Consider the following 27,410-nt stretch of genomic DNA (forward strand, 5'->3'; position numbering starts at 1 on the left):
TGCTCCTAATATCTGTTGCCCAACTATGCAGACACACACTAACATTACACTGTGATCATCATTTAACTTTTTATTGCTGCTGTGAAAGGTTAGGTAACTTATTTTTTGTAAACACAGTGGAAGAGACCTAACAGATTCTCTGCATGTTATACAGTTGTTTGAAATATGGTCTTAACCCCAGAGTAGTAATAGGCACAGAGCATAATTTGCATGCTCTCAATTGGCAAATTAGCGTACTTAAATCCATTTCTGTTCACTATGCATTTACAAACTTAAGATCCCCCTTCCACTTTGAGTTGCTGCTCTCTGCTTGTCTTCCCTCCAATTTTGAATCATCATTGCCCAGAAACAGTACCTTGTCTCAGTATTTGAAAAACCCTGCTTTGACACAGCCATCTCAGCAAGGAGAGGTAAATGGGAAACTAATATTGAAAAGAAGAAATCCTAGAAAACCAGTGAAAAACAGAAACAGATTAAAATATTCACTCTTCCTATTTCTAGTGTGAGCCCCATTGTGACATGAAAGTAGGCCATGCTACGAGGCATTTGATTTATTAATATAAGCAGGAAACACATATTTTGAAGTGTCCTAATCACATGGCCAACAAAACCTTCTTATAGCATAGAAAGTATATTGATATATATTGAGTGTAGTAATTTCTCACATTTTTAGAATGCTCTTAGTCTAGGCAGATGTTATTGAGGCTCTGATTTGCTTCAGATTGCTGTTATCCTTTTTACAGCACTTCTGCAGAATGTCATACAATTTGTAAGTTTAAGGGGGTAGCCGAGTTAGTCTGTGCCTGGAAAAACTTTAAGAAACAACAAATAGTCGTGCAGCACTTTAGAGACTAACAAAAATTTAGATGGTATCATGAGCTTTCATGGGCACAACCCACTTCTTTTGCGCAAAAACCCCCTCTTGCACAAGAGCCGTTCTTCCTGAAAAAATGAGGAAGAACAGCTCTTGTGCAAGAGGGGCTTTTTGTGCAAAATGAGGAAGAACAGCTCTTGTGCATGAAGTCAGGCTTTCATTTAGAAGTACTATTGATTAAGAAGCAAGATAATAATTTTCTGATAATTAGTTACTAATTTTCAATAAAGTGACAGTGGTTGGCTTATGTGACCCTAATTAAACTATTTTTTACAGTGTACCTGTCCTACTTCTTTTATTTGTTTTCATAGAGGCTTGTGGTAGCAAATCTGTATATGATGGGCCTGAACAAGAAGAGTATTCAACATTTATCATTGATGACCCAAAGGAGACGTATAAAACACTAAAGCAGATCATAGAAGGTGTTGTAACTTTAGAGCAAGAACATGCTCAGTATAAGAGGGATAAATTCAAGAAGACAAAATATGGAAGCCAGTAAGTATAGGTTGTTCAATAGCTCTGTAAAACATAATTTGATTTGGTTATATTCTGGTTTTCAAAACAATAAAGTAGGAAAAATCCTACAAATGCAACCAGTGTAAGAAGTTGATGTAGGCTTAGTCTGCTTGGAACAATTTTTAAGTAATTTGTAAAATGCTTTCTTTTGACAAAATAGTGACAGTGGTAAAAAGTATGTAAAGTGGAAACTTTATAGCCAAGACTATTATGAAAAAAGGAACACATGCGCATAAAACGTGAGCTACATGTCAGAAAAATGCCTCTGTTTAGACCTGAAGATTATATAGAGTTCAGTTAAAATATTAGTGCAGTCTGTTACATCCATTTATTTTGATTTATACTGAATATAAAAAAGAGTGCTCATTCAAAGCTCTGGATATACTTGATGTTTAAAAAAGACCCACTGAAACAGAAATTCCCCATTAATTCCCCTAGTTCAACTCAGATACACAACTACAACTGAAATTGACTTACCTCTGTTCTAGTAAATATTTGCTTTTATGGTTTTTGTTGCAATATAACTATTGTCAGATCATTTTATTCCAACAAGCAATAAAATATAAATATAACAGTTCCACCAACTTTTTCCCTCCCTCTTTAGGGAACATCCTATAGGGGACAAGAGTTTCCAGAGTTACATCAGGCAACAATCTGAAATCTCAGCACATTCCATTTAAAGTGTGAAGGAGATCAAAGATGGTGCTGAAGGGTCAAATCAATGAAGCAACAAGCTTAAAAACTTAATCAAAGGGAAGCCGCATGTAGCAAAATGTAGATACAAAGTGTCAAGCTTACAAACTTTGGGACTTGCTAAGTGTGTTGTTCTCTCTTCAAGAACTGTTAAGATAGTTGCTATGCACTTTATTCATCTGTTTATCAACAGATGGCTGAACTCTGCCTTTTAGGCAGCTGGTGTGTGTGTGTGTGTGTGTGTGTGTGTATGGTTTTAAATTTGCTTTGGTTTCTTGGAATCTAGTGATCAGTTCAATGATCAAGATGTGTGGACTTTATCGTGACATCTGGCAATTCCTCACATTGCTGAAACCAAGCAGACTGTTGGAGGAGGGGCAGTATTTTCTAGAATTGTTTGTTACTGTTTATTTGTGTTGGGGTTTTTTTTTTTTTTGGTTGGTTGGTTGTTTTGTTTTGTTTTGTTCCTCATTATTGTATGTCACACATTTGCATGCTATATTAGGGAAAGCTTAGCAACACTTTGCTTTAATGCCTACCTTAAAAAAGGAAATGGTAAAAAAGCCCCCTTTTTTTAGTGTAGTCTCCCACATTGTAGCTTGTATTATCAAGAGCTAGTCGAGGATTAGGCCTTTTGTTTTTACAGCAGCATAATTTCTGTTAAGGATTCACAGTTTTTAATTGCAATCCAGATCTGAATGGTACTCTTGACATTTTTGAGATACGGTGTTGTTTCTACAAAACCTTCAGTGGACTTTTGTTTTCACTATGAAACCTTGGTTCCGTAATGAAGTTAACTAAAATGAATTACAGTATGTGAAAGAAAACATATAGCATTGGCATGAATTTGATACACAGTCTAATCACAATAAGATTTGAATGGCTATTTCTGAAGTACCATTTTAAGGAAATTAGAGAGACAAAGTAGAAGAGGTGATATATTTTATTGGATCAACTTCTTCTGTTGGTGGGAGAGACGAGCTTTCCAGTTTACATTTCCCAGACTTGAGGAAGAACTCTGGGGCTGTGTCTAGACTATACCTCTCTGTCGACAGAGATGTAGATTAGGCATGTCAAAACTGCTACTGAAGCAGGGATTTAAATATCCCGCGCTTCATTAGCATAAACATGGCCGCTTTTTTTCAACACGGAGCTTTTTTGGAAAAAAACCCAGCAGTGTAGACGCAGATCTGTCGAAAAATAAACCCTTTTTCGACAGATCCTGTAAATGTCATTTTTTGAGGAATACGGGATCTGTCAAAAAAGGGTTTATTTTTCAACAGATCCGCGTCTAGACTGCCTTTTTTTTTTCTAAAAAGCTCCATGTCAAAAAAGCGGCAGCCATGTTTATGCTAATGAAGCGTGGATATTTAAATCTCTGCTTCATTAGCAATTTTGACATGCCTAATCTACATCTCTCTGTCAACAGAGAAGTGTCGTCTAGACGTAACCTCAGTAAGCTTAAGAGCTTGGCTCCCTCACCAACAAAAGTTGGTCCAATCAAAGATGTTACCGCTACTCCCCCATCTTTAATATCCTAGGACCAACATGATACAACAATGCTTGGTATTTTAAGAGGAGGTTAAACAACTTGGTATATTTCAGCTGTCAGGCACAGAGCTCTAAGCACTCCCCTTGCTGCAATGAAAAAGCAGTACCATTTTTCAAAATCAGAATGAGACCCAAGCATAGCTCTTTGTAGATGGCTTTCTACTGAATAAAGTTTAAACCCTGAAATCTATGCTGTCCTGGCACCACTTGGCTTTTTGGAAAGTTTTTAAATTTTTAAAAAATATATTTAAATAAAAGTTTGCTGAAAATGATTCAAGCTTTAGTACATTAAATAGTTTTTTTATGTGTATTAAGGCATTCTGAGTGTAGCACAAGTGAAATGAAGTATGTATCTCACTAATATCAACAAAAGTTGTTGAGGAGGGGAATTAAAGATCCTGCAAAATATAAAATATATCTCTCTGTGTGTTGGTTAATTGGGTTATGCCATAACTCTCCTCGATAAGCATATGGCTGAGATTACACAGAAGCTCTGTGGCAGAGCTTGGTATTGTTTTTTCAGTTGAATTAGATCAGAAAATATTCAACTTCGGTTTTTTAATGTGAAGATATTTGTATCTTTTCCTAAAGTGTTACCAAATAAATCTTCAGCAGTGTCCTCATCATTGCATTTGGTCATATAAGATGACTGACTTAGTCTGAAATTCTCTGTTAGTGGTGGTGTTAGGAATGGGATTTCTTTGTTCTATGTGAACATGCTGTATATCAGAATCACAGTAGATGGTCGTCATGTTATTCATTGTCATCAGAGAGAGTGGGGGAAGGGAAATAGAAGTGTTGCAGAACATAAATTTTGGACTCCAAGCTGTTAGCTGCCATTTTACTCGCAATTTTAACCTGTATTTGTAACTTAATATTCTGTTTATAAAATACTAATGACCTGTAATGTGTGTTCTACCTGCCAATTAAAAGTGTTTTATTTCTGAAAAGTGTGTCCTTCTAATCGAAGTTTAATTCCCATTTACTGAATAGACTAGATAACAGCTGTAATCTATTGCACCAGCGAGTATAGCACCCAAGTACAGGGTTCAGAAGACCATTTTGTAAATAATACACATCCCGTGCTAATTAATGTGTGTGAACCTTGAAAAAAGTAACTCAGTCTGTTAAGTAACTGGTTTTCTGCATGTTTAACTTCTCCAAGGGGCATTTAATTCACCCACTCACAGCTTTTGTAAATTAAGCATAACCTGCTAGTTTTCTCTGCTGAACTGCATTCGCCACAGTTGTACAGGTAGGTCTTTGCAGGGATGTTAGGAGATGGCAAACATCTCTTTTGTAGAAGATAATCTGCCGTAATGCCTGGTAGCATACAGTAGTCCAGCTAGTGAACAAGAAACCACTTCATACCCAACCCCTGTTTCTGACAGAAGAGCAATTTTAAGCAACCATTCCCCAGCACAGTGGACCACACAGGTAGACCACAATCCATGTGTTGTTCAATAGGGGTATGTCTACATTTGCTCCCTAGTTCGAGCTAGAGATGCAAATGAAGGCGAGCGAAATTGCTAATGAAGCGGGGATTTAAATATCCCATGCTTCATTAGCATGATCTCGCCAGTGCGTTACTCCACTCAACAGCTGATCCGAACCAGGAAGTGCACGCCGGAGCGCGTTAGTTCGAACCAAACCCCTTGGTTCGAACTAACATTACTAACAAAATATGAGGAATAACGTTATTTCGAACCAAGGGGTTTGGTTGGAACTAACGCGCCCCGGCGCACGCTTCCTGGTTTGAATCAGCTGTTGAGCAGAGTAACGTGCTGGCGAGATCATGCTAATGAAGCGCAGGTTATTTAAATCCCCGCTTCATTAGCAATTTCGGTTGCCTACATTTGCATCCCTAGCTCGAACTAGGGAACAAGTGTAGACGTACCCTCAGAAAGGAGGGCCATTGTGGTGTAGGGAGAAGAAATCCTATGACATCTGGCTAGTGATTTTTACCACAGGAACCAAAGCTGATTTCAGTGCAGAATTGCTATAGCTTCACAGACCCGCTTTAATTAAATCAAGCATGTATAGTAAGAATGCAGAACTCTAAGCTGGAACTATAACCACTATCATTGTATGCTGAGGGACAAGTGCAGAGTTAACTCAATTCCCACCTCAGTCTGCCTTCCAGTGAAACCCCCTCTCAGGACACAGGGAGCCCTTGATGATGTTCCAAACTGGCCTTCCTACCCCCAATGGTTTCCTGTTCTCTGTTGGCTTTCTGGGCCTGTTGCTGTTGCTTTATTTATTCCATGCCAGGATGCCTTCACCTAGCTGTCTCTGCTGCTGTGTGCTCCCTGCAGTGCCTTGACACTGCTAGTAGAATGATGGGGAGTAGACGGGTTGGTCAGGGTGAGGAAGGGCAAAATGTAACTTGTTCTGTCTGCAAAAGCTTACCCAGTCCCTCCTCTGAGTCCTTTTTCTTTCCCTTCATAATGCTCTTGTACTCCCAGAAAATGGCCAGTCCTGAAACATTAAAACCATCAAGGACAACCAGTATCCTGAGAGTCAGTAGTTGTAAAACAATGTGAAATAAGGGTGGAGGCTGGAGTTGCCAATACAGCTCCATATTTAAGGTATTCTAAAATCTCCATCTCAAGAAAACACTTAAACAACAAATAGTCCTGCATCATCTTAGAAACTAACAAAAACATGTAGATGGTATCATGAGCTTTCCTGATCACAACCCACTTCAGATGAATACCTCTGGACCCCTTGCTCCATTCATCTGAAGAAGTGGGTTGTGCCCAAAAAAGTTTGAGAGTTACAGACTAACATGTTTTGCTAGTCTCTAAGGGTACGTCTAAACTACATGGCTCCGTCGACGGAGCCATATAGATTTGTTTGTTTGGCAAAGTCAAATGAAGCCGCGATTTAAATGATCGCGGCTTCATTTAAATTTACATGGCTGCCGCCCTGAGCCGACAAACAGCTGATCAGCTGTTTGTCCGCTCAGCGCGCTAGTCTGGACGCTCCCCTGCCGACATCAAAGCCCTTTGTTGGCAGCCCCGGTAAACCTCATCCCACAAGGAATAACGGGGCTGCTGACAAAGGGCTTTGATGTCGGCAGGGGAGCATCCAGACTAGCGCGCTGAGTGGACAAACAGCTAATCAGCTGTTTGTCGGCTCAGCGCGGCAGCCATGTAAATTTAAATGAAGCTGCGATCATTTAAATTGTGGCTTCATTTGACTTTGCCTATGTGTCTAATCTACATGCCTCTGACGACAGAGGCATGTAGTCTAGACACAGCCTAAGGTGCTACAGGACCATTTGTTGTTTCTTAAGATTTTTTCAGTTATAGACTAACATGTCTGCCCCTCCAAGACTCCTTCCTTAGAAAGATAACAGGTTTAGTACAGACAGAAAGCACGCTGCAGATAGAAAGCACGCTGTTATCCTACCCCACAGACATCATATTTGCCTTTTAGCTATGGATCAGCTCTAGCTTTCCTAAAAGTAACTTAGGATACAATATAAACCTTTGTTCCAGTTCCCAAATTTGAATTTTCTCACATCCCTTTCCAGCTCATTAGATTCTTACACTGGGCTGTGTCTACAGTCCTTGAATTTAGAACTGTCTATTAGGCCAAGCAATGGATGTGAATAAGATGATGTCAGCCAGTGATTTTTTTACTTATTTGGTTCTTTCTAGTCCTTTAAATGCATTTATCCAGTGTGCCTCCCCCCCTCAAATAATGCTCACCATATCTTACTGTACACTTGTTGGACATATTTGGAAACAAAAAGCTCAAGTCATTCTAGATTCTCACTACAACATAAGGGTTGAACTAATATTAACCTTCAAAGCGGCATTTCCTCTGCAAAAACAGAACTATGTAAGCATCCCAGTTCTGAGGTGTGGTACCCATGAAAATCAAGCTTCTAGAACCAACACAGAGATTCTGTTACACTAGCAATTAGCTTTTGGTTACTCCTTATAGTGATTTTACTACAGTGAAACCTTTGTTATCCGGCACTCTCTTAGCCAGAAATCTTTGTTAACCTGCATTGCCCCCAGCCACAATACTTTCACATCTCCAGGCATTGCCCCCAGCCTGGCTTGGTTTACTTAAGAAGTACTAATCATCTTTACCTCAAAATAGAAATGTGAGACTAACTGCCTCACACTACAAAACTACCAATATTAAAAACTTGAGTTTTACTATTATTGTCCATTGTTTTTTCCTAGGTTGATGGGACCCTCAAATAACCAGAATTTTTAGATAACTGGAACGCCCTAATTCCCGAGTGTGCTGGATAACACAGGTTTTACTGTATAGGCCTCAGATACTCACTTGGCTAACCTGATTGTCAGAAAGGCAACATGACTGGGAAAAGTATGGGGGGCAGGTGCCAACAGTCTGTGGATGAAGGTAATTTTGTCCCTCTTCCTCTTCCTGGTCACATATTCCTGCTCCAATATTCAAAAGATTTTAAGTAGAAAACAAAGTATCACCATTCAGCACCCAGGCTGTTAACTCTTTAGATTACTGGAATCAAAAATATTGCATACCCTTGACCTGTGGCAACATCCAGTGCACTAGAAATGTTCTGATAAAGGAATTTAAGAGGCCCTCTATTGGATCCCTTCCACTCCAAACCTGCCGGACATACACTGCTGCACATTGCAAAAAGGAGAGGTTGAAATGGATTTGTCTAGCACAGAGAAAGCAGACCACCTTATTGGACTTTCCAGGTTTGTCAACTACATTTTAAAATCTTGGCACTTCTTTTGAAAATGTGCACATGGCATTTGTAGAATATGTGTGGTGGGGAGCAGCTGCTTCAGTGATGAAATAAACTCTGGTGAGGGTTTGTTAATTTTATTGCTATGACCTAATGATGGTGCTTATGATGTCACAAAGATACCCGCCATCAGGTATACTAAATGCCACACACAACAAGATTTTTCACTCAGTAAATATATCAAGTGAGAGTCAGTAAACCATGGCCCATGCCTGATAACTTTAGAGGTCTTATGACTCTCCTCTATGTAAAATCACAAAATGGAGAAGGATGTAAACCCATCTCATAAGAGCTACGTGCAGGGGGTCCTACTAACAAAAACAGCACCTGGCATCCATAGAGTCCTCACAGAAACAACTGATCTTTATAGGAGTAAAAGTGTCAGCAGCCTCCCACTGAAGCCTGAGCTTACCAGCCTGATCAAGAAGACACTGCAAGAAGTTGGTAAGAAATTGGGTCCACTTGACGAAATGGATCCATCCCATGACTTGCCTTGATCCTGCCTGCAAAGTCTGGAGCTCATCCCCCCTGCAGCAGCAGGCCAGCTCCCCACTGCAGAGAGAGGCCTGAGCCTGGTGGGCTGCATTCAGCCAGCAGGTTCTGCCTGGCAGGAGGAGGAAGTGGCTCTGCACACCGCCGGGAAGTGCTCTCTGCAGGCTCTGCCCTCCACCACTCCCACTGGCTTGGAATCTCAGGCAATGGAAGCAGAGGGAGCAGTGGCTTTAGGGAGTGTTTCCCTGTAGTGTGCAGAGCTGCATGAAGGGAATCTGTGCCCCCCTGGAAGCTGTACCAGGTAAGTAACCCCAACCCCTGCTCTCTCCTGCACCCCTCCCAGACCCTGCACCCTTACCCTCCTACTCTCCTGCACTCTCCCTCCCACCCAAATCCCTCATCCCCACTCCCATCCCAGGCCTACACCCTCCTTCCCTTCCAGGCCCCACACAAAATATACAGGGTCCACAGCAGCCTAGGCTTAATGTGACCAATATATGAAATACAAAGAAATAACCTCCCAACAAGTTCAAACTGTTTTGAGTCTCATTTAGAAGGATGGGTACCACACGCACATCCAGTGAACATTATGGGTAATAGCATTCCAGGGGTGCTGGAACAATGTGTATAGTGGGGGTGCTGACAGCCATTGAACCAAACTGTTTACGTATATGATGGAAATCACTTCAAGTCCACCCTGGTTCCATTATCTAGATAGCATTCCAGAGATAGGGCTCCTGAATGGAGCAGTATCTTCACCTTTCTGATGATGCTCAGTATCTTAAAATTCAGTCCCTGTTTTATACCTTATTTGCTCTCTCTTGACTAGAGCTGGTGACATTTTTCAAACAGCTTATTTGCTGAAAAACGCAGGTTTGGGTCAACTGAAATGATTTGTGAATTCAGTGAACACCAGCAAATGAAAAAGTCAAAATATTTAAGTTTGAAAAACAAAAAAGGGTGTAAAAAAACCCCAAATCAATCCCTCTTACATGAGAATTAAGCAATGAAAAAACTAGGGAGGGGGGAAACCCCATCACACTCAAATGAAATTTAATTTGTTTTTCCTTTTGGCCGAAAACTGAAAACTCAATTATTCACCAAATAATTATGAAATCCCATAATTATGAGATCCTATAAGAACTAGTGGTCACCAAATAAAATTAATAGGTAGCAGGTTTAAAACAAACAAAAGAAAGTTTTTCTTCATGTAGCACATAGTCAGCCTATGGAACTCCTTGCCAGAGGATGTTGTGAAGACCAGGACTTTAATAGGGTTCAAAAAACCACTAGATAAATTCATAACGGTTGGGTCCAATACTTATTAGCAAGGCTTGACAAATAATGTAATCTACTCGCCCGTGGGGAGAAGATTACAACCCGGAAGAGCCAGCGCAGAGCGATCTGCGCATGCACAGAACGATCTGTGCATGCGAAGAACGCAGAACCATGCGAAACCGTGTGGCTGGCGAGTGGGGCTCGCCGCCGCTTGGTGAGCCCTGCTTATTAGCCAGAGTAGGTAGGAATGGTGTCCCTAGCCTCTATTATTCAGGGGCTGGAAATGGATGACAGGAGAGGGATCGCAAGATGATTACCTGTTCTGTTCACTCCCTCTGGGGCATCTGGCATTGGTCACTGTTGGCAGACAGGATACTGAGCTAGATGGACCTTTGGCCTGACCCAGTATGGCCATTCTTATTCACTCAGTTCTTCTCCTGACTTTGGGTAGATGATAGAAAATAGATTTTTTTTCATTAATTTGCCTTCAGCATGTTCAGGGCAAAGACCTCCTTATGCACACAGCACTCTGTGTGACCTTATTGAAACCCATAAGTCTAAAAAATTAGTTTCATCCTCTTTACCTACAGTATACACTAATTAGCTATCTATTGACTATCAACAGTCACTTACATAGACTCACCACCATTCCTACCCAGTTTTCATATACTTGCAACAATTCAACACGGCTCACCTCAAAGCATCTGTGTGTTGTCACCTCCCAAGCACTCGGGAAATTGGGAATATTCCCAAATAAATGTAGCCATCTCTTAATGAATATCCCAGTTTTGGACCCAGCCATGCCTTTTAAGATTGGTATTTACCAGAAAATCTGCCTGCTCCTATCAAATATTGGATTTGCATGGAGCCTCTTAAGACAACCATGCCACAAAGCCAGTGGTGAGCAACTTCAGATGAACTCTGCTAATTTTAAATGGATGCATACAGATCTCACAGAAGATGAGAGCAGCTTCCATGACACTATCATGCAATATTTTTGTCTCTCATGGAACATGGCATTATTCATGCAGACTAGAAGCTGTCCAGATTCTCTCAGTCACTCTACTTCTCTTGCAGCTCTCTTCCCTTTACAACCAAAAATAAGTAACTCCCTCAAAAAGCTCCCTCCTAAGCTCTTTGTCAGGGAAGTGGCATACAGCAAAGTCTTACACCTTCAGAACCTGGCTCCTCACCTGTGGCCACAACAGGCCCTCAAAAAACCTGCAGGCGCGCTTCTGTGTCTACCAAAGCCAGAGCATGAAATGTGTCCTTAAACACAAAAGAAAAAACATTCCAACCACAAGTCTACAGGAACAGAGAGAAGCTGGGAGTGTGGCTTTACCCCAGGGTGCAGCCACTCTGGCATTTAGTCCCTTGGGGGATTTTCATATCAAGCAATGTTCTTGACATTGCAGCTATTAAGTCTTCTGCAGAAGCAATGGGAATTGCCAAACCTTAAATCCATGCCCCACCTCTTCCACCCCTCCCCCCACACTCTCTCTCTCTCTCTCTCTCTGCTGGCTAACTTGTCCATCTGAAAAGGATAAAATGCAATGCAGTGTCAGGGAAGTCACTGCTCCTTATCCTTCACCAACCTGGGAGTAGTGTTTAAACTGGAAAAACTAGAGTTTGCATCTTACTCTTCCTTAACATTCATTTTCTCTGTCCGAGAAGTGCAGTAGGAACTGGCTAATCTTAATATTATGTATTGTTGCTCGTCCTGTTTTTACTATTCTTTTTCGGTAACATTCTCTTTTTTCATCCTGTTTTTTAAATACCTTCACCCTCTTCCCATTTCCTTACTTGTTGCCCCATTCCATGGCTCTTCAGGATGGCAGAAGCCTCTGCTGCTGTTTGTGTTTTCAGGTGGTGTCTTCATGCTGCTGCTCTAGCTTGTGTAGGGATTTAGATACCCGAGCATAGGTTTTCCTCAGTGTCCTGGTTGGCTTGGCACCAGCCTTCCACAAGGTTGCACTTTGGGACCACCCTATCTCTGATGCTAGGTGTAAGCCTGCAGGAGACTTGCTGGCCCAAAAAGCTTAGAGCAGGAGAGCACCATCGTGCCAGTCTAAAGGGCTGGTCTGACATCGCTGACCTGACCAGCTCCCTCCAAGGACTGAGCACAGCTGGAATGCTGTGACACTGGGGACAACTTGTGCTCAGGTATCCAGAACCCAACCCCAGCTAGACCAACCGTGTGAGGACTCCCCTCAAGGACACGAACAACAGCCGAGGCTGCTGCCAGCCTGAAGAGTCATAGAGTGGGGCAGCAAGTAAGGACACAGGAGGTCAGTGGACATATTTAAAGGTGGGGGGGAGGGAGGAAGCAGGCAGCAATGCTTACTAGAATAGCAAAAGGCGGGAAACCAAAATGTCCTTAGGGGGAGAGAAGTTAGCTGGGGTTAAAAGGTTATTTTGGTGTCTGAAAGAACGTGCTAAAAGAGCTTTTTCCTTTTTAGAAGCTGGGAATTCAGAAGAGAGCACAGGGAATGAAGCAGAGGGCTGGTAAGCAACCACAAAACATTAAAATAAGAAGGAAGCACATTTGCCACTGTTAAGTGCCAGTAGAACCTGACTGCATAGGTATGAATTGGAAACAGGCAATTGGCTTTAAAACCATGGACTGCTTGCTCTGCTTTAAGGATGAAAGATTTCATAAGCCAGGTAAAGCAAGGTCATACAGACACTGCATAGGGCCTGGGGCCGGTATGCTGGATGGAACTCTGTCCCCAAACTGGAGTCAGGCTGTGGCCAGCTCCCAGCCCATGGGAAATTACTTGAAAGTCAGTGACTCTTGCCACATTGTACAGGACATTTAAAAATGCATAAAGCCATTGAAATCAATAGGGTCTGCATGCACTCTGCATTTCTGAAAAGCAGAAAAGGCCATTGGGCTAGATACCAATACTATAAGAAATGTTGGTAAGTTGAATACTTTAGTCAAACATCAGCAGTCTGTTAATCTATCCGTGTGTGTGTGTGTGTGTGTGTGTGTGTGTGTGTGTGTGTGTGTGTGTGTGTGTGTGTGTGTGTGTGTGTGTGTGTGTGTGTGTGTGTGTGTGTGTGTGTGTGTGTGTGTGTGTGTGTGTGTGTGTTTGTTTTTGTTTTTATGTGCAGCCAGGTGATGCTGAATAAGAAAGGGGATGATGAGAAAAAAGAAGAGAAGGATGGAGACTTTGGCCAAGAAGACTGTGGCACTGGATTAGACACGGCTGGGCTACTGGTCAGTAAACATGAATTTAATAAGCACAAAATGCATCTTTCTGATTGTTCTGCTTTCACTTGCAAACTGTCCCATCTCCTTTTAAACCTGTAGGAAGCACAGATTGAAGACTTAAAAGTGGGAGAGGTTCTCCTGGAAGTAGAGGCAAGTAACTCTAGTCCCGCCAACTACTCGGCATTCCTTGGAAAACTGAGCAAATGAGGAGGTGATTGTGAGATGAGGTTCACTAGTGAGAAGAGGAGGAGAGGCTAGGATGTGTTTTCTGGTTGGAATGAAATTCCTTTCAGAGGCATGTGTGTGCCCTGCTGTATGGAGCTTTCAGTTTCATTATGTTATTTTCAATAAACTCTAGTGCAGAGCTAGAAAGGGGTAAAAACTTTGGATCAGGTCCAGAGCTTCTCCCATTGCTCTGCTCGAAGGAGTGCTCAATTGAGCATCTAACCGGAAGACTAGACAGAGGACTCTGTCCTGCTGTGGTTTGAATTAAACTGAGACTGTGTGCATGAGTAATGTCTGCGCATCGTGTCCCCTTCTTTCTATAGGATGGCCTTAACTAACTGCAAGTTCTGCAGGAGCCTCTTCTGCTATTTTATAAAAACTGCTTCCCCATCTGACTGTAGAGAACTGGGGTATCTCTGGGATGGCCCAAATCAGGGGGCTTGAGAATAGGTTGAGTGACTCTGTCCCTGACAAGTTCACGTTTCTCCACTGAAATAAATAAATATAAAACAAATAAAAATAAAGCTGAAGACACAACAGCTCTGTACAGTGGAATAAGGAGTTGCCCTTTCTGAATGCTCCCTGTATGGCTTATTAGGTATTAGTAATGTCACCAACTCCAGAAGGGATGCAAAGATCTCAGAACTCAAGCCTCGGCAGATACATAAAGAAGAAATTGAATATAAGTAAAATACATTTACAGTGAAATCTTCATTGAGAATCATAGAATCATAGCACTGGAAGGAATCTTGAGAAGTTATGTAGTTCAGTCCCCTGCACTGATGGCAGGATTGAGCACCATCTAGAGCATACCTGACAGTGTTTGTCTAACCTGCTCTTAAATATCTCCAGTGTGCCCTTTTCAAGTCATGGAATCAGTCCCTTCTTCCATGACTTTACAAAGATAATTGATAATGGCTCCGATATCTCCTCAGTCAGTCTAGGAAGCATTTCATCAGGCCCTGGTGACTTGAAGACATCTAATTTGTTTAAGTAATTTTTAACTAGTTCTTTTCCTGTTTTAGTCTCTGATCTTACCTCATTTTCACTGGTATTCACTATGTTAGGCATCTAATCACTACCAACCTTGCTGAAAACTGAAAAATATGTGTCATTTAGCACCTTAGCATTTCTACATTTTCTGTTATTTTTCCTTTGAGTATTGGGCCTACCTTATCCTTGGTCTTCCTCTTGCTTCTAATATATTTGTAGAATGTTTTCTTGTTACATGTGTAGCCCCCAAGGAGATGACCTAGATCCCTTGGGCTCTGTCTGCTGGCAGTTCAGGGAGGGGCACACTGTCCCTGGTAGGGAGGGGGAGCCAAGGCAAACTCAGAATCTGCCCAGCAACCAATAGGGAGTGAGATGCCCCTCCCGGGGAGTTCAGGAAAGGGGAGAAGCCATTGTTTTTTATGAGTCAGTCTGGAGCCATCCAGGGCAAGGGCAGAGCTGGCTGTGTGGGGAGCTGCTAAGCCCCAGGCCTGCATGCAGGGTTCCCCCTGAGAACTGGCCTCTAGGGACCCAAAAGCAAGATCCCTCAGCTGGGTTTTCCTTCTCCACTGTTGATTCCCAGTTTGTAGAGTTTGCTGGGAAACTTCCCCAGCCAGGCTGAGTTATCCCTCCAGCTCCCTAGGTGAGACCAGTCACCACATGGTCAGCTCTGCTCTGCCTGCTAGTTCAGGGCTGCTGCCTGCTGTGTGTGTGTCTGGACGCTGGGCTAGGAGACTACAGTCTGGATTTTAGTACAGTTGTGTAATCTGCACCGTGAGCCCTGCACCCCTTTGTGGTGAGGGGAAATTCTGGGACCGAAGCAGCCTGATTCCTGCCTGAGTAGGGTCCCTGCCAGCAGAGATCAGCCCTCTGCAGTGACTGTGGAGTCATCTCTGAACCTGGGGAACATTCATGGAGTTTGCGAGTGCCTCAGCTTTTAGTTAGTCAGGGAATTTGTTTTGGGGACCCGCCTACTTCCTGAACTGTGTCCTCAAGCCAGGGAGTAAGGGTTTGGGGTTTTTATAACCTGCTGCATATTAAAGCTGTGGAGGGATTTACCACCTTCTCCCACTTCTGAGTCCTTTGGGCTGTACTCAACCCAGACAGCCACACTGCTAAACCACTGCAGAGAAGAATTTTGTGGTCAAGGTCATCAAGGGCACTAAGAAAGTACGCGTACCAACGGGACACTAATCTTACATTTGCTACATCAAGTCATGTAACTGGGGCAAGTCACAGGTATTAGCAGAGTGGGCACCAGTGAACCTAAAAATAGTGTTTTACCCTGTTATGTTATATTTGTTTCCTGTTTAATATAATTATTGTGTTGAATATATTGTATGTGTTTGTGTTATTTTTTTGAAGTCTCCAACTATCTGGCAAGTAAGTGGGGATTACCCTCTGGTTAGAATTTTCCTCCCAAACTGCCCTGGTGACCCTGCCAGGAAGGAGTAAGGGGGGTGGAGGCACCGCCAAATAAATTCATAGGAAAAAATAAAGAAGATACACCCTGCTGAATGGGTGACAGGATCCAGAAGAACCCAGACCTGTCCACCGAAACCTGTAGGCAGATTGGCATTAAAGAAGGTAACTGGGTGGAGAGGGGTGCTACACATGTTATGTCTCTAGCTAGTTTGATATTTTGGTGCCCTGGTCTTTTTAATTTTATCCCTACATACTTGTGTTATTGGTTTACATTCATCCTTTGCAATTTGACCCTGATTCTGCTTTTTCTAGGACTCTTTTTTGATTTTTAGAACATTTAGAAATCTCCTCGTTAAGCCAAAGTGGTCTCTTGCCATACTTTTTATCTTTCCTCTAAAGTGGAATAGTTTGATCTTGCACCCTTAATAATGTCTCTTTGAAAAACTGCCAGCTGCCTTTAATTGCTTTTCCTCTTGGACTTGCTTCCCATAGTATCTTACCTACCAACTCTCTGAGTTTGTTAAAGTCTGCCATCTTGAAATCAGTTGTCTTTATTTTGCTGTCCTCCCTCTTATAATTCCTTAGAATCATGAACTGTCATTTCATGATCACTTTCACCAAAGTTGCTTTCTACTTTCAGATTGTCAACCAGTTCCTATTTATTACAATCAAATCTAGGACAGCTTTCCCCTTCCCAGTAGCTTTCTCCACCTTTGAAATATGAAAAGTGGGCCCTGGCTGTAGAAACCATGCTAAAGTATTCAGAAAGTTGCCAGTACAATTCTGTTGAACCTTAAGTTAGATGTTCAGATACCACAGTGATGTGTGTGGTATAAATCAATGGTTCCCATCCAGGGGAACGTGTACCCCTGGGATATGCAGAGGTCTTTCAGGGGTATATCAACTCATCTAGATATTTGCCTAGATTTACAACAGACTGCATAAAAAGTCAAGGCAAACTAAAATTTCATGCAGACTTGTTTGTTCTGTTCTATATATTGAAATGTAAGTACAATATTTATATTCCAATTGGATTATTTTGTAATTTAGAGTAAAAATGAAAATGTAACCAATTTTTCAATAATAGTGAGCTGTGACTCTTTTGTATTTGAACATCTGATTTTGTAAGCAAGTAGTTTTTAAATTAGGTGAAACTTGGGAGTAGACAAGATAAATCAGAGTCTTGAAAGGGGTCAAAAGTCTGGAAAGCTTGAGAGCCATTGGCATAAATAACCAGGAAAGCTCAGCTAGACACCCAATTTTGGCCTGTGCCTTTGGTAGTCACTTGTTAGTTTTTGCTAGGGATGTGAATGGTTAACCGGTAAGCAGGCTTGCCAATTATGGTTAATTAACAGGGGCTGGAGCAACATACTGTGGGCAGGGGGCTGCTCCAGCCTGGCCCAGTGCACTGTGGGCAGGGAGCACTCCAGTCCAGCCAGAGCAGCCTCTGCCCACTCCCATTTCAGTGGTTAACTGGTTAAACAACATGTAATTGTTTAACTGATGAAGTGCAAGTTTACATTCCTAGTTTTTACTGTATGTTAATTCTTGTTTTCATTTTGTTCCTATTTTTGTTTTTAAAGACTTTCAGTTCACTCAAGTCATTGTCTTCTAATCATTCCTCTCTCTTAGAAAGACCTGTCTGCTTTTGTTGAAATTGACCTAAAAGATGAAACTGAGGAGGTAAGAAAATAAAACCACTGACCCCACAGGATTTTATCTTGTTTGAAACATCATTTTTGCAGAAGGTAGAAGTCTGAGAGTGAAAAGCAGCCCGCAATATAGTGTTGTCCTTCTGTTTCCAGATCAACTATAAGGAGCCTGCTACCTCTCTGTGCTTCTATTTCCTCATAAGTGTGATAGCCTGAATACATCCTTATGGTGTTTGGTTTAATACTGAGGCTTTTAAAATGACTGCAGTACTTTGAATGGAGGAGTTATAAAAACAAAGGTGTTACTATTATTAAGATAAAGCGTGTGAATTATCCAAAGAGGCCATGTGCAGTTCCTCCTTTCGTTATAGAGATACACTGCTTTATTATAGATAATTATAGACTTGTACCTGGAAAATTAGTTGAATCAATACTTGTAAGAGAACAACAAAATATCTAGAAGATTGTGATCTGGTAGGGTCTAACCAGCACAAATCCAGCAAAGGAAAATCATGTCTCATTAATCTCTGAGGGTATGTCTACACAGCAAAGTTATTTCAAAATAACAGCCCTTATTTTGAAATAACTTTCTTAGCGTCTACACAGCCAAACAGCTATTTTGAAATAAATTTGAAATAGCGGAGCGCTTATTTCGAATTTGGTAAACCTCATTCTACAAGAAATAACACCAAATTCGCAATAGCTATTTTGAAATAAGTTTATTAACCACATAAAATAGATTTCAAGTGATCAGGGTGGCACATGGGGAGGGGCATGAGGGGTCACATGCCCCAAATGCTGTGGGCAGGAAGTTCTGGTCAGCAGGCTACTATGGGGGGAGGGAGGGACTGAAGGAGGGGTCTGTCCCCCTCCTTACACTCACCCACGTGGATGGGGAAGCAGACCAAGGTAACACCACTGCTTTGTTCTCCCGGAAGTGCCACTCCGGGAGGGAAGAGGCAGAAGCAGAACCGGCCCATACTCCCTGGTGGGAAACGGAGCAACACAGTGGCCAGGGGAGCAAAGCAATGGGGCAGCCTGGCTGCACTTCCCCTACTGCTGCTTGTCGGGGAGGGGGCAGTGGACCCCTGCTGCTGGTGCTGGCTCCGCTAGTCCTCTGGGCTACCTTGGTTGGGAGAAGAGGAGGGTGGGGGCACAGCAAAGGCTGAGCAGGGGCAGGGAGAACGCAAGGAAGGGCTGGGGAGAGGCAGGGTCTGGGCAGAGGGGTGTTGTCATGGCTCTTCCCCAGGCTGGGAGGAGTCACATGCGTGGTAGCCCCTGGGTTCTCTCTGACCAGTTACCTCTGTAAGAGCAGGTCTACACTGCACACTTACTTTGGAATAAGCTATTTCAGAAGAAATACTCTGAGAGCTTATTTCGAAATAGCGCGTCTACACAGAAAATACCCATGGAAGTAGCACAGAGCTATTGCAAAAGAGAGCGTCCACACTGGTTGGAGCCTGAATCACATTTAAGGCCACCCAGAAGCACTTCAGACAGGTGTCAGGACAGCACTCACTTCTTGTAGCTGCTGCCTCAGGCTATCTGAGGCTCAAGCTGAAAGGAACCCTTCCTGTGCAGCCATGTCTCAGTCTCTTCTCCTTTGCTAACCTCCTTTGAGAAGCCTTTTCTCTGCCTGCTGTGGTTGCCCTTGTGGACACCTCAGCTCTCCAGACATGGAGCCAGACTCTGAGCAGCTGACAAATCTTCTAGCACACACTGCATCTCCTGGTGCTGTTTCTGTTGGCTGCCCTCGTGGCCCTGTGGGAACAGGACCCCCAGCTCATTGCGGGGCCCCTCCTCACCTCTCTCCAGGTGCTGCTCATGCAGCTCAATCCCACCCGCCCTCCCCTGCACACTGTGCACCACCACTTCTGGTGACTGGACACCTATTCTGACTGGTGGGAGCGGATTGTCACAGAGCGATGGGACGACCAGCAGCGGCTCCAGAATGTCCGCATGAGGAAGGATACCTTCATGGAGCTGTCTGAATGGTTCGCCCCCGCCCTCACACACCAGAACACCCACATGAGACCCGCCATCTCCCTCCAGAAGCAGGTAGCCATCGCCCTCTGGAAGCTCACCACAGCTACCGATCCATTGGGAACCAGTTCGGAGTTGGGAGATCAACTTTTGGGGCCGTAGGCATGCAGGTATGGTACTCTCGTGCTATTGTCCCAGGAGGATGGTGAACTAAATTTCTGGAGTGGGGTTCCCTAGAGAAGGGGGAGGTGGTGGTGGAAGTTTTTCAGTCCTGCCTTAAAAAAAGCCCCACCAGGAGATGGGCCGAGTTAGGGTTGTTCCTGGTGTGTGTGGAGTGGAGGGCAGTTGGGCTCAGGGACCTCCTGAGGGCTCTGGCAACCTTGTGATTCTCTGTGTGTATCCTTCTACAGGTGGTGAGGGCCATCAACATCATCCTGCTGTGCAGGGTCATCAACCTGGGCAATGTGGACCCCATGGCCACCAGCTTTTCTGCCATGGGTTTCCCCAACTGAATGGGGGGAGTCTATTGATGGCACCCATATCCCCATCTGGGCCCCCAAGCACCGGGCATCCAATACATCAACCGCCAGGGGTACTTTTTGATGATCCTGCAGGCCCTCATGGATAACCATGGCCAGTTCATGGACATCTACATGGGATGGTCGGGGAAAGGGCACAATGAACGTGTCTTCCGAAACTCCAGCTTCTTCCAGAAGCTGCACGCTGGCACTTTTTTCCCTGACTGCACCATCAGGGTGGGGGACATAGACATGCTGATGTGCACTGTAGGAGACACAGCCTACCCTCTGCTCCCCTGGTTGATGAAGCCCTACACCGCTCACCTTGACCCCACCAAGGAACGTTTTAACACCAGGCTTGGCAGGGGCCTGCATTGTTGTGGAGGGCACCTTTGATCATCTGAAAGGGAGGTACCGTCGCCTCCTCATCTGGCTGGACCTCGGTCAGCAGAACATCCCCTAAGTTGCGGCTGCCTGCTGTGTCCTCCACAACCTTTGTGAACATAAGGGGGGAGACGTTCCTGCCAGGGTAGGGGGCAGAGGCTGAGTGGATCCAAAAAGTAATTTCTCACCTTAAATGTTGTATTAGACAAGTTGCCGAATTCTTGAGGACAAACTGCTCTTGCTTGCAGCTTAAAGTTCAGGTATTCTTCCAGAGCCAGAGTTCATTTCCAGCCTGGATCTGACCCTCTCCCTCCCTTGTCTTTCTTTCTTAGATGTTTTCAGCAGTCATCCTGGGCAGGGATTCAGTGAAGAATAAATCAAGTTGTGCTCACTTTTTTGTTGATCCAGTAGATTAATAAAGCATGATTTCCCTTTACAGAAACTATATTGACTTTTCCCCAACAAATTATGTTCATCTACGTGTCTGACAATTTTATTCTTTATGATATTTTCAACTAATTTGCCCGGTACTGATATTAGACTTACTGGTCTATAATTGCCAGGATCACCTTTAGAGCCTCTTTTTAAATATTTACATTTTACATTATTTATCTCTCCAGAAAGCAGAGAATAAGATTAAATGGACAATTTCATCATGGCAAAAAATTAGCAGCAGGGGAAAATAAGCTACTTGTAGAGGTCTAAATTAACTGTATCACCTCAGGAAAGGGACCTGGGGATCCCTGTAGATATCCAAATGAAAATCTTTGTTCAGCACACAGCTGTGGTCAAAAAAAGCAAAAAAGATATTAGGATGCATAAAGTCTGTAATGGAAAATAATACTAAAAATATTATAATGCAAATCTGGTCACTCCATCCCAAAATGATGTTAAGAACTGGAGTAGTGAAATGCAGATTTTTTTATAGCTTAAAGAGCTTAAAGTTCACATCTTTAAATGCTGTTCTGGTTTGGAGCCTTGTCGGGAAAGGAAGTATAAGTAACAAGTAAACTTATTAACTTAAAAATGCCATTTTCATAGTATTTTCTGGAGAAGAGCTTCACTTTTAAGATTTTCTGCATGTTGTTGTTAGAAGTAGTTAGTCAAAAAAACAATCCTGTTTGTAAACATTTTTTGTGGTTCAGATAACTGAGCACTTCTTGGCAGAGGAGAAACAACTGGAGGAAGAGGAAGAACCAGCTGAACTTGAGTATGGAAAACATTTTAACCTTCATGCAAAACATTAGAGAGAAAGGCTAATGCAAAATGATTGAGGTGTGTTCTTATTGGGCTTGTTTTATCATGAATATATGCTAGGAAAAATCACAAGCGGGTGGAGATGCAAAGGGACATAAATCATGAAAACTGTTAAAACAAAAAGTCCAGTATCACAGGCATTTTTTATTCCCCCAAAAATTCTCCCAACCCACCCCTGTTTTAGTGTCAATCCACACAGGAGCACAGTTGTAGAACTTTAATTGCCAGACCAGCCTTTACCTATCTTAAACCTGGCCTGTAACTCTTCCATATGTTTTCATTTCTCCCAATCTCTCTCAACCTTGGATGAGGTAGAAACACACAGGGTAGATCCACACTGCAGAGAAGATTGAAACTGCTGCTGTTGATCTTTCAGGGTTTGAATTAGTGGGTTTAGTGAAGACACATTAATTCAAACCGAGAGGGACACTCCCTGTTTCCACAATAAATAAGAGAAGTCAAAGAGAGAGTGTTCTCCCTTCAACTTCCTGCAGTGTGGACTGTGCCAAAAGTCGAGTTAAGGTACTTCGACTTCAGCTATGCAATTAATGTAGCTGAAGTTGCGTATCTTAATTCGACCATATCCCCGTAGTGTAGAGAGATACCCCCAGTTTTTACTCTGAAAGATTCAATGGAATGTTTCACTCCTTCTTCCTGGGAGGCAGGCCTGGAATACATCTTTGGGTTGAGCTGAATATAGAGGGATCTAAGGGTGGAAGAGCCAGTAATTTCAACCCAAACATACAGTAGGAGTCACAGCCTGCAACTCTGATAAGAGTTGCTTTTCCTTTGCGTGTCGCTAGACATTGCTGCGGTGATTATTTCTTTGGCATATTTTTTAATTTTGAAAAATTAGTTCCTTTTTAACTATTTTATTTTCCCAGTACATAGTTCAACATTTGTAAGACTAATAATTAAATGTATTCTAGTGGGAGCAAGAGCAAGCACTAAAGTTGCATAAGACAAGGAGTTCCCATTGAAGCTTTGTTTTCAGTCTCTCATCACTTCTGAATACTTTCACCTTCCAGGCTTAAATTTTTCGGGCTTGCTCTTTATCTGAATGTAAATGTATGTGTGGTTGTGAGGAAAATAAGGGAGTTTGAACAAGCACGAGTCAGTTATTTTTGAGTAAGGAGGTCAGGGGACTACTCTTCCCCTGTGATGCACTATGATCACTTTGTGTCTTACCTACCATACTCCCACCTCCCTCCCACCCATGTCCTCTTTCTTTAGACAAAGGTACTGGGAACTAAATATTAGAATTTTGCATGGCATTAGCATTCACTGATGGTCTGGTGAAAATTATTTTTGATGTGATGTATACATCTCTTTCAAAAACATATGCTGTGCATACACAGTGGCTGTGTCTACGCTGGGCCACTTATTCCAGAAAATCAGCCGCTTTTCCGGAATAAGCTGCGAGCTGTCTACACTGGCCCTTGAATTTCCGGAAAAGCAACGACGCTCTACTGTACAAAATCAGCCGCTATTCCGGAAAAACTATTCTGCTCCCGCTCGGGCGTAAGTCCTTATTCCGGAACACTGTTCTGGAAAAGGGCCAGTGTAGAAAGCCCAGTAATCTTTTCCGGAAAAAAGCCCCGATTGCGAAAATGGCGATCGGGGCTCTTTTCCGGAAAAGCGCGTCTACATTGGCCACAGACGCTTTTCCAGAAAAAGGGCTTTTCCGGAAAAGCAGCCTGCCAATGTAGATGCTCCTTTTCCGGAAAAACTGAAAACGGAATAGTATTCCGTTTTAAGCAGTTCCAGAAATTCATGCCAGTGAAGACACAGCCACCATGTCTTGTGGCTTTCAGCTAAAGAAGGATACACTGCATATGCAGATATTGCTGCTTTAGCTTTATAATGACAAATAAACTGAAGGTGCAGAGGAAGAGCTGAACACTTTGTAAAGTTTGCAGCAGACATCCCCCCCTCTCTCATGCACCTTAGGAACAATGAAACTTGCACCATTAACTGGAGAGGTGGGGGTCTCTTGCACATCAAATGGGATGGCTACAGCAGGTCAAGCCAAAGAGTTCCAGATTTACATGCTCTATTGCTAATTTGCTGCAAATCAACAGATCTTCAGTATCCAGGAGAGTGAGGGCCCCCTTTTCTTGTTTTTATCACCACCTTTTCCGGTTATTAAAAAAAAATCCTAAGACAATTCATTAAAAAAATCTGCTTTGGAGCTAGAGTTACATGAAAGGTTGGTAAATGCCTTGCATAAAGTATGCACTGTGGTTGCAGCTGTGTTAGTCCCAGGGTATCAGAAATACAACGTGAGTGAGGCAATATCTTTTGTGGGACTAGCTTCTGGTGGTGGAAGCAATTTGGCCACTAGATGGTGCTCTTAGTATGTGCTGGCCTTATTCTCTGAGCACTTGAAGGTCCTCTTTCTTACACAATGTGTGTAAATGCAAATGTAAATGGTGTGTAATACAGCTCCAAGGGTACTATCCCATTTCTAATTGCAGCATCACAAACCTCTTACTTTTTAGACAATATTAAACAGAATAAACTCTGGAGCATGTTAATTTTCATATGGCATCACGTATGCTATGAGTGAACTAATATCTACCATTCACTTTGAAGGGCCTGGTAAGTATTTAAAACTATGCACAGGTTGTAGCATGAGGTGAATATTTTAGAAGTCTGATCTGCATATGAGCCTGTGTATTGTTCTAAACAATTGGTTTTGTGCTGCCTTTGGCAAGGGGTGGTCTGTAAAACAGTGTTCTTAGCACTCATGAATTTATTGCAAGCATTGTGAATTTGGTCATTCCTGGAGAAGTATTCATAAACATAGGAAAAATTCCTGTCTTCAGTGTGCTGGAGCTTTTAACCTGAGTTGGCTGCCCTGAAAAGTTGTCCACATGACTATCTGTGTAGGGGATACAGGCTAACTTCACTTGAGTGCTGCTACAGATTGGACCTCCGTGAGCCAACGTCCCGTGTCACACTCCCAGCCCCACTGCCATGCCTTCCTGTTCCTGGGCTCGGTGGTCCAGGAACACCTGTGGTCCTGCCAGACCACAGATGTTGCCAGACCAGAGTCCTGTTTTAGGGAGGTACAACCTGTATCTAGTCCTACAATGCCTTCCCACAATTCCCTCTTTGTTCCCAGAAAGGACAAGCAGGCTTTCACCCAATTCACTGGTAAAGAATTCACAGGTGGCTCAGCTTGCACCAGTGCTGAGAACCATGGACTATGCCCCTAGAAGCCTTAATGCCACATAAATGCCAGTTTTGCAGTGTGGCCATTCTCACTCGAACTAGACTAACTTGGGAGGAGTGTCTTGAATGGAGATTCGGTAGACTTCCGATAATCCGGCACCTTTTGGACCTAGGTGGTGCCAGATTATCAGATTTGCCAGAGAATCAGGAGCACATCTTAACAGCTGGCCAGGACACAATCTCCCTCCCTCTCTCCTCCCCCTTCGCATTTCCTCCATGCTGTAACCTGATCCTCCACCCCCTCCCCTCCCCTTTCCCCTTCCCTGAAGCAAAACGCTCTTTTCCATACTGTAAAACGATCCCACTCCCTCCCCCTCTCCCCCAACCTTATGCTCCCTCTGGTTACAGCCAGCACGAATGCTGAGCGGCAGGCTTTTTAATCAGCTGGTCAGAAGCACTTGGCATTTTGATGCCGGAGTATCAGGAGTTCCGAAGAGTTGGATGCCGGACTATCGGAGTTTTACTGTAACATGAATTAACTCTACAGGAAAGACACAACCTAAGAGCTTGCACAGGATCATGTCAGGCCCAGCAGGGAAGAGTTCTCTAATAACTCAGACCCAAGTAGCATCCACTTTGTTATGCTGCCATCCAAAGTTAACAACACTGTAACTAACATATACCAATTAGGGCTGGGTGGGGGACAAGGAAAATTCAAACTTAAGAAAACAGACCCAAAAAAGCATTATTAAATCTCGTTTAAAAATTTTCATGCAGTTGGATTAATCTTAAGATTTGGGGGGTAACGTATCTGTAAGTTATGATTTTTGAACTTTTGGGGTTGAGTATCCTAGAGAATAATACTTCTTTATTTTCCCCAGATGATGTGAGTCTTGCATTAATAAATATCGGCAGCATTTTGAACTCATCTGAGGGGATGCAACAGAACTGAAAATCATTAACTTGTTACAAAGCAAACATATTTAATCAAAACTAGACTGTTATTAATGTGCAGGTCATGTAGCTCTGCTTCTAAACTGATGGCCTTTCTCTCTCTCATATTTCTGGCTTACAGGCCCCAAAGTGGCTGGCTGTGCTGCTTTCCAACCTGGACAAAGCAGAAGAAGAAAAAGATAAAAACAGGGTAGCCCTGAAAAGATAAATTCAGTGCCTAGGAGGCATCTGAAGTGTTGGCCAGGGGAAGGATGCAGGCCCCAATCTGTTAGTGGTGAAGCACATGTGAGGATTAAGAGAATATGAGAAACTTCTCCATCTCTATTCTTTCATGCTCTGTCTGGCTCCTACTCTTTTATATATTTAGTCCCTTTCCCCAAGAAACTGACTTTCCAAGGCTGCTTTATGCTGTCAAGATCCTGCCTGTAGCACTGGCTTTGACATCACTAGGGATTCTCCTATGACAAGCACTCCGCTCTTTGCATACTATAGGCAGAGCTGCCAGCCCTGTTGCCGGGGCCTGAGAGCACGAGGAACCTCTAAAAAGGTAATTTTATAGCTTGATCCTGAGATATGCCAGAGCTCTCCCTGCAGTGGCTGGGAGTTGGGGTTACATGGCATCCCACAAGTGCAGGTCCCCAAATCTAAATGAGTCTGGCAACTTGGTCGCTGTTCTCTGCAGATGAGCAGGGGGGTTTTTGTTGTTGTTTCTCTCTGGGGAGTCATGATGGGGAATCTGGAGAAGTCCCTTCTTGGGAACTCATAGCTAAATGTTTTAAGCACAGTGGGATGCTGTTTGAACCAGAAATGACCATGAGAGTGTCTCCTGACTAGTTGCTGTATTGGAACCTCAAATGAACACAACAGACAAGCCATCTGCTAAACAAGCAGAGTTTGAGATGGGCTTCAGAATGGAACAGAGAACACAATGGCAAGTCAGGCTGAGCTGCCTTAGAAGGGATTGTACATATGTGTCTGTTCCTTTTCCAAATGAAATCACTTAACTGCAGCATACATACATACTAGTTATGTTACATGTCTATATCCTTATGCAGGAGTCTCCAGGCTTTGAGTACAAGGGTCGACACAACAATCTGGAAGAGCCAGCAGAGAAACAAGCATGAATTAAACTCAGAAAAAATGCAGAATTAGACTGGTTTGTTCCTACGCTTGTGATACTTCACTAAGAAGCCTGAGGCTGCATTTATTACACAGTGGCAGGTGCAGTGTGAAAAGGGACAGTCGGGGAGAGGAGCGCTGCATGACCATCTCTGCAAGGATTCATTTAGGGTGTTTCACGTTTGGAAGTAAAATTCCAAAATAATGAATGTAACCTGCATTCCTAATCCTGAGACTTGGATGCCTAGCTGGGTAATTCTGTGGATTTTCACATTTTCAGCAAGGAAATAGCCTCTCCCTGCTAGCTCTCTCTCTCTTTCTGCCTGATTGGAGGCTTTTAGAACAG

The 27,410-nt window shown here is 43.1% G+C and overlaps 2 protein-coding genes across 12 annotated transcripts in view; both read left to right on the forward strand.

Annotated features, from left to right (window-relative positions):
- RASA3 (RAS p21 protein activator 3) overlaps positions 1-4,584 on the forward strand; it is a 173,255-nt gene extending 168,671 nt beyond the window's left edge. For both annotated transcript variants that reach the window (XM_025186286.2, XM_075918255.1), the window contains exons 23-24: positions 1,186-1,369; positions 1,995-4,584. In XM_025186286.2, the coding sequence (XP_025042071.2) occupies positions 1,186-1,369; positions 1,995-2,070 (260 nt within the window). In that variant the 3' untranslated portion in view covers positions 2,071-4,584. The remainder of the gene's footprint in view (positions 1-1,185; positions 1,370-1,994) is intronic.
- Positions 4,585-6,762: 2,178 nt separating this feature from the next.
- On the forward strand, positions 6,763-27,406 carry C1H13orf46 (chromosome 1 C13orf46 homolog). Of its 10 annotated transcripts, XM_075918307.1 has the most exons (9): positions 6,767-8,837; positions 12,623-12,668; positions 13,281-13,386; positions 17,653-17,703; positions 21,703-21,767; positions 26,067-26,230; positions 26,438-26,492; positions 26,780-26,876; positions 27,001-27,398. In XM_075918307.1, the coding sequence occupies exons 1-6, from the start codon at positions 8,654-8,656 to the stop codon at positions 26,137-26,139; spliced, it is 525 nt and encodes a 174-aa protein (XP_075774422.1). In that variant the 5' UTR covers positions 6,767-8,653; the 3' UTR covers positions 26,140-26,230; positions 26,438-26,492; positions 26,780-26,876; positions 27,001-27,398. The 10 variants fall into 10 exon arrangements, with proteins under 10 accessions (XP_075774444.1, XP_075774450.1, XP_075774422.1 ...); XM_075918280.1 differs by having other exon boundaries at positions 26,067-26,492; positions 26,731-26,876; positions 27,001-27,402; XM_075918272.1 differs by having other exon boundaries at positions 26,067-26,492; positions 27,001-27,400.
- Positions 27,407-27,410: the final 4 nt, after the last annotated feature.

This window comes from Pelodiscus sinensis, chromosome 1, assembly GCF_049634645.1.
Source record: "Pelodiscus sinensis isolate JC-2024 chromosome 1, ASM4963464v1, whole genome shotgun sequence".
Classification (NCBI taxonomy): domain Eukaryota; kingdom Metazoa; phylum Chordata; order Testudines; family Trionychidae; genus Pelodiscus; species Pelodiscus sinensis.